The following is a 10,849-nucleotide window of genomic DNA, read 5'->3' as shown; positions in this document are numbered from 1 at the left end:
AATCTATTTACTGCTCACACAAGAGAGGAGGAAGAGCCATAGTGTCCCGAGCTGGACAAGCCATCGCAATGGCGCCCTCGACGAGGACTCGGCATGACCTCGTTGGAGACAGGGACAAAGCGTTGTGATGGCGTCACCAGCTCAGAAGGGACAAGTTGTTGATGGTGCAGGCATAGGGCGGCGATGTGATTGCCGGTGTCGAAGAAGGACAAGGTTTAGAGGGATGGTCGGAGCAATGAGGGGACGGCTCTGAACATGACGGGGTGGCGAGGCAGCAGGTGGCAGCGGCCCCAGCGGGAGGAAGAAGATGAAAACTAGCATGGATTGTGCTTGGGGGGAGAAATTGATAGATTTGGAAGATGAACACTAGCATGCATCGTGCTTGGGGGAGAAATCGATAGATTTTTAGCAAGCCCGATTTGTGGACTGTATAGAACTCAGTCGACTGAGATTTAACGAAGTCTCAGTCGAGTGACATCAGCATAGTTGTGGTGCTGCAAGCGGCATGGCTGGATGCTTCAAACAGCGGCGAAAAATATTGCAACAGTACTGCAAGCAACAACAACATATGCTACAACCGTCAAACAAGAATGTTGCGACCGGTGAGAAAACGTGCTACATCGACGAGGAACGACATGCTACAACCAGCAAGACAAATGTTGCAACCGGCAGGAAACAAATGTTGCAAACGATGGAACAAAAGCTGCAAGGTCGACTGAGACTTCGTTAAATCTCAGTCGACTGATTTAACGCAAGCCCGATTTGGAAAAAGAAAGTCAGCCAACTGATGTTTAGGCGATCCCTTATTTTACCAAGTCTCTGCTCTCAAGTACAGTAACCAACAGACCTCCCTCAACCTCAAGACAAATAATCATCAGTAGAACTAGAGACACTCACACCACTCGCGCCACTTTGTGCTCCGTTTGTCATGACTCGGCGGGTAGGTTTCGAAGCAACCTCGCTCTTGTCCTTTTTGGATTTGGATGGCACTTTCTCCGTTTCCCACTTGTCCTCCTTGTTGGCCGTATCCTTCACGTCGTCTTCCTCGGCGGTCTTTGATTCCTTGTCTTCCGCGGCCGCTTTTCTTTCCTTGAGCTGGTCGATCAGGCGAGCGAGGCAGGCGTCGGCGTCGCGCGCGCTGCGCTTGGACGGCATCAGGCACTCGGCCACGTCCGCCGGCGTCATCTCCACGTCGCGCAGCAGCTCCTCGACGGCACCGAACAGCGGGTGCGCGTCCACCTCGAGGTAGTTGCCGGCCAGCGTCTTGAAGGCCTCGAAGCCGCAGTAGGACATCTCGATGTGCATGTCCATGCGCCCGCGCCGGATCAGCGCCGGGTCGAGCTTGTCCAGGTGGTTGGTGGTGAAGACGATGATGCGCTCGCCGCTGTGCGCCGACCAGAGCCCGTCGATGAAGTTGAGCAGGCCGGAGAGCGTGAGGATGTTGAGCCTCTTGCCGCGCGACTTGTCGTAGCCTGCCTCGGCGGCGTCGTCGTGAAACGGTGGCAGCGGCAGCATCGTGGCACGGCTGCCGGTGAGGTCGAGGGAGCAGTCGATGTCCTCGATGACGATGATGGACTTGCCGGTGGTCTCGATAAAGAGCTTGCGGAGGTCGCTGTTGGTCTCCAGGGTGGTGAGCTCGATGTCGTAGATGTCGTAGTTGAGGTAGTTGGCCATGGCGGCGATCATGGTGGACTTGCCCGTCCCCGGCGGGCCGTGGAGGAGGTAGCCGCGCTTCCACGCCTTGCCGATCCGGCGGTAGTAGTCCCTGCTGTTGCTGAAGTCGTCGAGGTCGTCCATTATCATCTGCTTCTTGGCCGGGTCCATGGCGAGGGTGTCGAAGGTGGTTGGGTGGTCGAAGTCGATGTAGCTCCACACCTCGTCCCTCCTAGAACTGATCGATCGATTGCCATGGGAGAAGCTAGAATCAGTGATCTTCTGAACCTAAACTAGAGTCGGTAATTTCTAGCAAGATGAAAAGAGAAAATGCTTCACATTGCTCTGGATCCATTGCTCATTCAGGTGTTCATTCAGAACTTCGGATTATCGGATAAAAAATGAGAATAATAATAATAAGAACAAGCTAATTGCATAGGTAATTGATTGATTGATTGATTACGTACTGGTAGCTGAGCTCCTTCTTGTTGGAGTAGAGCCTGCGAGGCCGGTTGCCGAACATGACCTCCTGCCCGGCGCGGCGGACGTGCGGCAGGTACTCGTCGACGACGAGCCGCCGGTGCCGCTCGTGGAACGTGAGGCGGCAGCACCGCCCCGACGCTCGCCACGTCGTCTTCTCCTCCGCCACCGCCGACCACGATATGGTGATGCCCTTGAAGTCGTCCGCCACCACCTGCCCCTCCCGGAGGCTGAGCACGAAGCCGTGGCCCTCGAGGGCGCCCTCCGCGCGCAGCTCCCGCGCGTCCCGCGAGCACACCGCGCTCAGGTACGCCAGCACCTCCGCGTACGCGTCGCTCGACTTCACCTTGCCCTGGTACGAGAAGGAGTACTCCTCCGGCTTGGCCGCGATGTCGATGGTGACGAACGGGTCCAGGAACGGGAGGAACCGCCGCACGGGCCGCCGGAGGTGCTGGTTGAAGTAGGTCCGGAGCACCCCGATGGGGGCGCACGCCGCCAGCACCGGCGTCAGGTAGAACCACGCCGACGAGCGGAAGTGCTCCAACACTGTGCCCATCATCTCCGCCTCTGCCTCTGCCTCTGTCTCTCTGCTGCGTTACTCTCTTCAGTCTTCAGTTCATGCCGCGCTTGGGGTCTCCACGCCTTTGGCTATATACTTAGAAAGTTGAAACGGAAGAAGAAAGCGGTGTAGGGACGGATGGTAAAAATGGTGTGAGTGCAAAGAATTATCTCTGAAATCCACCCTGGCATCCTTTTATTTCACAGTCCAGTGACACAATCATTCAAAAAGAATTTTAACCTGTCACTTCCACTTTTACCAAAAAATGTAATCAGCGAATGCTCGCTCCATGTATCCCGCTCGTGACTCAATCTGCGACACTAGTCGCCAAGTGCTAATCTCAGAGCGTGCACGGTGGCATCTTGTTCATAACACAAAACAGATTTTGTGCACATACCCCCCCCCCCCACCACACACACACACACGTGCGTGCGTGTGTGTGTGCGCGCGCTTTGGTTAGTAACTTTGTACATGACAATCGACCTTTTCAACACTCTTTATACATGTCGAACGTGTCAAGGAACGGAAGGAGCCGCCGCACAGGCCGCAGAGGTGCTGGTTGAGATACGTCCAGAGCACCCCGATGGGGTCGCTCGTCGCGACAACCGGCGTTAGGTAGAACCAGGCCAAGGAGCAGAAGTGGTCGAACGATCCCCCCCATCGTGTGTGCCTTCGCGGCGCGTTCCACTTCCTTTATTCATATTGCGCTGGGTGTCTCCACGTCTTTTGTCATATACGGTGAAAAAGGAAGCAATAGAGGGACATATGGTAAGAATGGTGTGAGTGCAAATAATATCCTCAGAAATCCACCCCTGGCATCCTTTTATTTCACAGTCTAGTGACACAACCATTCAAAAACAATTTCAACCCTTGGCTCCTTTTATAAAAAAAATGTAATCAGCGAATGCTCGCTCCGTGTATCCCGCCCGCGACTCAGTCTAAGCCACTAGTTGCCAAGCGCTAACCTCAGAGCGTCCAACCCTGTGCACGGACCACGCAGCATTGCAAGGAGGCATGAACACATCCTTTCTATCCTCGTGTGTCTATCTCAGAACCGTTCCTCCCAGACCATGACGCCGCAACCTCCGCCTCCACCGCGAGTTCATGTCTCTCACGTGGCCACCGCCACCTCCGTCGCAAGCATACCTATGTTGCGCCCCCACCTCTGTCGCCAAGCTGGACACCACTGCATCCAAATAGTCTGCCAGGGCATAGGGCTGAGTTGTTGCGCCCCCAGATCTGTCGCCAAGCTGGACACCACTCCGTCGAGAAAGTTCGCGAGGGCATAGGGCTGAGTCGTCGTCACGTTCTTTGTCTCCTCCATCCAACAACACATGACATGGTGGGCGGCCTAGCATGTTGCACCCCATGCTTCAACGCTCCAATGAGGCACCTGTGTGGTCGATGGCCTCATATATGATGTGTGTTCTTTCTCACCATTGTACAGACCACGGGGGCGGGGGGGGGGGGGGGGGGGGGGTCATCGGTGAAAGCAAGATATGTAAAGTTTATGTACAAGAAACACAAAGTAAGTTTAGATAATGTTTACTTTAAAATTATCGATTGGTAAGTTTGCCAACTTGGCATAAATAGCATGGTTTATCCCTAGCTGGTAAAATTGCGTTAATTTTTAGTGGCAACTTATGTACAAGCATAAGGATGATTCATAGAAATAATGTTAGATATGATGCCCTACAAATTGTCTTAAAGCAGAAATAAAATTATCCACCTTAAGGTACTAGGGATGAGTGAAAGGCGAAGTTTATCCTCGGGTTGTTTACACGTGCAAGAATTTTTGCTGATATGCGAGCAGAACCTGCTAGCTCTCATGAGCCTTTCTAAGGAGTTACCAAGCAAATGTTTGCACTCTAGGTGCCATGAGTTTCTGCTTTCATACCTGATTAAGAATATTCTTAACCTATGTGGAAACATGTCTTGGTTGATTGCTATGATTAGCCTCAACATCCTGCAAACAAAGCTTGTAAGTATTTTTATAGTTGCACTTGCCATTATGAGTGAGATCCCAGCACAAAATATCATTGCTTTCATCCTTGATGAAAGGAGTGTTAATGATAACATAAGCAATGGGTTCATAAAAGTGTGGCAGATTAGATCATCATTCCACTGTTTTTGGTTAGGTATCCAAAGACCATTTACCTTTACCAGATAGATGAAGTTGGCATCCTGCAAGATAAGATGGTCATACATAGCAGTCTAGGCAGAATAACAGGGTTAGCTCCAGATAGAAATGCCCCCCATTAATATCATAAAAGGAATGAACTTTTTAATTTAGGCAACATTTTAATAACCGAGGTCCAAAAACTAGATTTTTTGGGATATTACTTCTAGCCGTCCAAATAGAAGAATACCAAAAATATTAGCACTAAGAATGTGATGAAGATTGGAAGAAGGGGATTCGGCAGTCCTCCAAGGAGCAGACAAAATTAGACCTTGGTTCATGGCTTGAAGATTTTTAGTACACATCCCACCTTCTTTCTTGGAAATGGAGATATCCTTTGAGTCTCTCAAACAAAGACTCTTTGAGCTATCTCCCTCCCTTATTCCTATACACCAAAAGGTTCTAATGATAGCTATGAGTTTGGTAATAATTTTTTTAGAAAACAAGATATTGGACATGCAATACACAACAATGGAATAAAAAAACAAATATAACGATCTCAAGTCTAGCAACATGTGAGAGCTTATTGGATTTATAACCAAAAAGTTTAGCTGGAAACCTATGCGCCACAAAGTTGTAAGTTTTTGTTCTGTTTTTACTGGGTAATATTAGAGGGTGGCCAAGGTGAGTAAATGTGTTGCTCATGTCATCAACAAGAAGAATATCCTTAATATCTCTTTGGTTTGGTCGTTAACCAGAGCACTATTATGAATTGCTGACTTTGCCCATTTGGGAGCTTGGCCAGAAGTTGCACAAAAGTGGTTAATGATGCAAGCCCTTACCCGAGCTTCATATATATTAGTTGTACCACAAACTAGAAGATCATCACCAAAAACAAGAGAATGAACTGGTGTGTAAGTTGGTCCAAGAGAAATTCCTTGAAGATATGCATAGTCATGGCATCATTGAGGTAAATGTGAGCTCATTTATAGCAAGAACAAATAGATAAGGAGACATGGGCAACCTTGCCTAATACTTTTGTTACCCCTGAATCACTAAAAAGATTGGCCATTAACGATGACCGAGAAAATATGTGTAGAAATGCAAGCAAAATAAGATTGATGAAATGAGCATGCAACCTTTTATGAACAAGCGCGTAAACAATGTAGTTCCACTCTAAGCGATCAAAAGCTTTGGCGAGATCAATTTTTAACATAAAGGCATGATGTTCCTATTGGGAAACGTAGCATGCAATTTCAAAAAAAAAATCCTACGCTCACGCAAGATCTATCTAGGAGATGCATAGCAACGAGAGGGGGAGAGTGTGTCCACGTACCCTCGTAGAACAAAAGCGGAAGCATTTTCTTAACGCACTTGATGTAGTCAAACATCTTCTCGTTCCAACTGATCAAGTACTGAACGTACGCCACCTCCGAGTTCTGCACACGTTCAACACGATGATGTCCCTAGAGCTCTTGATCCAGCAGAGTGTTGAGGAAGTAGACGAGTTCCGTCAGCATGACGGCGTGGTGACTGTGATGGTGATGTGATCCATGCAGGGCTTCACCTAAGCACTGCGAGAATATGACTAGAGGCGTAAACTGTGGAGGGGGGGGGGGCGCACACGGCTTGGAACAATTGATGTGTGTTCTAGGGGTGCCCCCCGTATATAAAGGAGGGAGGGAGTGGAGGCCGGCCCTAGGCGCACCCCCAAGTAGGAGGAGTCCTACTTGGGGTCCTAGTAGGATTCGTACCCCTTCCTTTTACCGGAGAGGGGAAGGGGGAAGGAGAGAGAGGGGGAGAAGGAAAGCGGGGTGCCCCCCCTCCCCTTGTCCAATTCGGACTCCTCCCTGGTGGGGGGCGCGCCACCACTATGTGGGCTGGTGTGACTCCCTCCTACGGCCCATATGGCCCATATCTTCCACCTGGGGGGTTCTGGTAAACCCCCCCGATACTCCGATATGTACCCGATACACTCTGGAACACTTCTGGTGTCCGAATACTATCATCCAATATATCAATCTTTACCTCTCAACCATTTCGAGACTCCTCGAATGTCCATGATCTCATCTGGGACTCCGACCAACATTCGTCACCGAATCACATAACTCATATAATACAAATAGTCATCGAACGTTAAGCGTGCGGACCCTATGGGTTCGAGAACTATGTAGACATGACCGAGACACCTCTCCGGTCAATAACCAATAGCGAAACCTGGATGCTCATATTGGATCCCACATATTCTACGAAGATATTTATCGGTCGAACCGTAATGACAACATACGTTATTCCCTTTGTCATCGGTATGTTACTTGCCCGAGATTCGATCATCAGTATCTTCATACCTAGTTCAATCTCATTACAAGAAAGTCTCTTTACTTGTTCCGTAATATAGCATCCCGTAACTAACTCATTACTCACTTTGCTTGCAAGGCTTCTTATGATGTGTATTACCGAGAGGGCCCAGAGATACCTCTCCGATACTCGAAGTGACAAATCCTAATCTCGATCTATGCCAACCCAACAAACACCTTCAGAGATACCTGTAGAGCATCTTTATAATCACCCAGTTACGTTGTGACGTTTGATATCACACAAGGAATTCCTCCGGTACCCGAGAGTTGCATAATCTCATAGTCAAAGGAATATGTATTTGACATGAAGAAAGCAATAGCAATAAAACTGAACGATCAATATGCTATGCTAACGGATGGGTCTTGTCCATCACATCATTCTCCTAATGATGTGATCCCGTTCATAAAATGACAACACATGGCTATGGTTAGGAAACTTAACCATCTTTGATTAACGAGCTAGTCTAGTAGAGGCTTACTAGGGACACAGTGTTTTGTCTATGTATCCTCACATGTATCAAGTTTCCGGTTAATACAATTCTAGCATGAATAATAAATATTTATCATGAGTATAAGGAAATATAAACTAACAACTTTATTATTGCCTCTAGGGCATATTTCCTCCAGTCTCCCACTTGCACTAGAGTCAATAATCTAGTTCACATCGCTATGCGATTTAACACCAACAGTTCACATCTTTATGTGATTAACACCCATAGTTCACATCTTTATGTGATTAACACCCATAGTTCACATCGCCATGTGACCAACACCCAAAGGGTTTACTAGAGTCAATAATCTAGTTCACATCGCTATGTGATTAGCACCCAAAGAATACTAAGGTGTGATCATGTTTTGCTTGTGAGAGAAGTTTAGTCAACGGGTCTATCACTCAGATCCGTATGTATTTTGCAAATTTCTATGTCTACAATGTTCTGCACGGAGCTACTCTAGCTAATTGCTCCCACTTTCAATATGTATCCATATTGAGACTTAGAGTCATCTAGATCAGTGTCAAAGCTTGCATCAACGTAACTCTTTACGATGAACTCTTTATCACCTCCATAACCGAGAAACATTTCCTTGTTCCTCTTTAAGGTAACTAAGGATAATTTTGACTGTTGTTCAGTGATCTACTCCTGGATCACTATTCTACCCCTTTGCCAGACTCATGGCAAGGTACATAATAGGTCTGGTATACAACATGGCATACTTTATAGAACCTATGGCTGAGGCATATGGAATGACTTTCATTCTCTCTCTATCTTCTGCCGTGGTCGGGTCTTGAGTCTTACTCAACTTCATACCTTACAACTTAGGCAAGAACTCCTTCTTTGACTGATCCATTTTGAACTCCTTCAAAATCTTATCAAGGTATGTACTCATCCAAAGTCTCATCAAGTGTCTTGATCTATCTCTATAGATCTTGATGCCTAATATGTAAGCAACTTCACCAAGGTCTTTCTTTGAAAAACTCCTTTCAAACACTCCTTTATGCTTTCCAAAAAATTCTACATCATTTTTGATCAACAATATGTCATTCACATATACTTATCAGACAGGCTGTAGTGCTCCCACTCACTTTCTTGTAAATACAGACTTCACGCAAGTCTGTATAAATCTATATGCTTTGATCAACTCATCAAAGTGTATATTCCAACTCCGAGATGCTTGCACCAGTCCATAGATGGATCGCTGGAGCTTGCACACTTTGTTAACACCTTTAGGATTAAAAAATCCTTTCTGGTTGCATCATATACAACTCTTCTTTAAGAAATCCATTAAGGAATACAATTTTGACATCCATTTGCCAGATTTCGTAAAATGCGGCAATTGCTAACATGATTCAGACAGACTTAAGCATCGTTACGAGTGAGAAAATCTCATTGTAGTCAACACCTTGAACTTGTCAAAAACCTTTTGCGACAAATCGAGCTTTGTAGATAGTAACACTACCATCAGCGTCCGTCTTCCTCTTGAAGATCCATTTATTCTCAATGGCTCGCCGATCATCGGTCAAGTCCACCAAAGTCTACACTTTGTTCTTATATTTGGATCCTAGCTCAGATTTCATGGCCACAAGCCATCTGTCGGAATCTAGGCTCATCACAGCTTCTTCATAGTTTGTAGGTTCATCATGGTCTAATAACATGACTTCCAGGACAGGATTACCGTACCACTCTGGTGCGGATCGTGCTCTGGCCGACTTACGAAGTTTAGTAGTAACTTGATCTAAAGTTTTATGATCATCATCATTAGCTTCCTCTCTTGTTGGTGTAGGCATCACGGGAACAGATTTCTGATGTGCTACTTCCCAATTCGAGAGAAGGTACAATTACCTCATCAAGTTATACTTTCCTCCCACTCACTTCTTACGAGAGAAACTCCTTCTCTAGAAAGGTTCCATTCTTGGCAACAAAGATCTTGCCTTTGGATCTGTGGTAGAAGGTGTACCCAATTGTTTCTTTAGGGTATCCTATGAATATGCACTTCTCCGATTTGGGTTCGAGCTTATCAGGCTGAAGCCTTTTGACATAACTGTCGCAACCCCAAACTTTAAGAAATGACAGCTTAGGTTTCTTGCCAAACCACAATTCATGTAGTGTCGTCTCAATGGATTTAGACAGTGCCCTATTTAACGTGAATGCAACTGTCTCTAATGCATAATCCCCAAACGATAGTGGTAAATCGGTAAGAAACATCATAGATCACACCATATCTAATAAAGTACGGTTACGAAGTTCGGACACACCATTACTCTGTGGCGTTCCAGGTGGCGTGAGTTGTGAAACTATTCCACATTATTTTAAGTGAAGGCCAAACTCATAACTCAAATATTTGCCTCCGCGCTCAGATTGTAGAAACTTTATTTTCTTGTTACGATGATTCTCCACCTTACTCTGAAATTCTTTGAACTTTTCAAATGTTTCAGACGTGTGTTTCATAAGTAGATATACCCATATATGCTTAAATCATCTGTCACAGCCAGAAAATAATGATACTCACTGCGTGCTTCAATACTTACCGGACCGCATACATTGGTATGTATTATTTCCAATAAGTCATTAGCTTGCTCCATTGTTCCAGGGAACAGAGTTTTAGTCATCTTGCCCATGAGGCATGGTTCGCAAGTATCAAATGATTCATAATCAAGTGATTCCAAAAGTCCATCTGCATGGAGTTTCTTCATGCGCTTTACACCAATATGACCTAAACGGCAGTGACACAAGTATGTTGCACTATCATTATCAACTTTGCATCTTTTGGCATCAATATTATGAATATGTGTATCACTACAATCGAGATTCAAAAAACCATTCACCTTGGGTGTATGACCACAGAAGGTTTTATTCATGTAAACCGAACAACAATTATTCTCTGACTTAAATAAATAACCGTATTGCAATAAACATGATCCAATCATATTCATGCTCAACGCAAACACCAAATAACATTTATTTAGGTCCAACACTAATCCCGAAGGTAGAGGGAGAGTGCGATGGTGATCTTATCAACCTTGGAATCACTTCCAACACACATCGTCACCTCGCCCTTAATTAGTCTCTGTTCATTTTGCAACTCTTGTTTTGAGTTACTAATCTTAGCAACTGAACCGGTATCAAATACCCTGGGGTTACAATGAACACTAGTAAACTACACACCAATAACATGTATATCAAA

At 46.1% G+C, this 10,849-nt stretch overlaps 1 protein-coding gene across 1 annotated transcript; it reads right to left on the bottom strand.

The window, feature by feature from the left end:
* Positions 1-605: 605 nt before the first annotated feature.
* Positions 606-2,777, bottom strand: LOC123071355 (AAA-ATPase At3g28610). Its single transcript, XM_044494895.1, has 2 exons — positions 2,121-2,777; positions 606-1,891 (listed from the first exon to the last, which is right to left on the bottom strand). The coding sequence occupies exons 1-2, from the start codon at positions 2,690-2,692 to the stop codon at positions 859-861; spliced, it is 1,605 nt and encodes a 534-aa protein (XP_044350830.1). The 5' UTR covers positions 2,693-2,777; the 3' UTR covers positions 606-858.
* Positions 2,778-10,849: the final 8,072 nt, after the last annotated feature.

This window comes from Triticum aestivum, chromosome 3B (genome assembly GCF_018294505.1).
Source record: "Triticum aestivum cultivar Chinese Spring chromosome 3B, IWGSC CS RefSeq v2.1, whole genome shotgun sequence".
Taxonomy (NCBI): Eukaryota; Viridiplantae; Streptophyta; class Magnoliopsida; order Poales; family Poaceae; genus Triticum; species Triticum aestivum.
Note: the sequence above shows the minus strand (reverse complement) of the source record. Positions and strands in the feature narration are given on the sequence as shown.

What these genes read in the sequence shown, in the direction of transcription:
- LOC123071355 (XM_044494895.1), bottom strand. Translation starts at nt 2,692, where the DNA reads ATGATGGGCACAGTGTTGGAGCACTTCCGCTCGTCGGCGTGGTTCTAC. An exon ending in AAGAAGGAGCTCAGCTACCA is followed by an intron (nt 1,892 to 2,120) that starts GTACGTAATCAA and finishes TCGATCGATCAG; the next exon opens with TTCTAGGAGGGACGAGGTGT.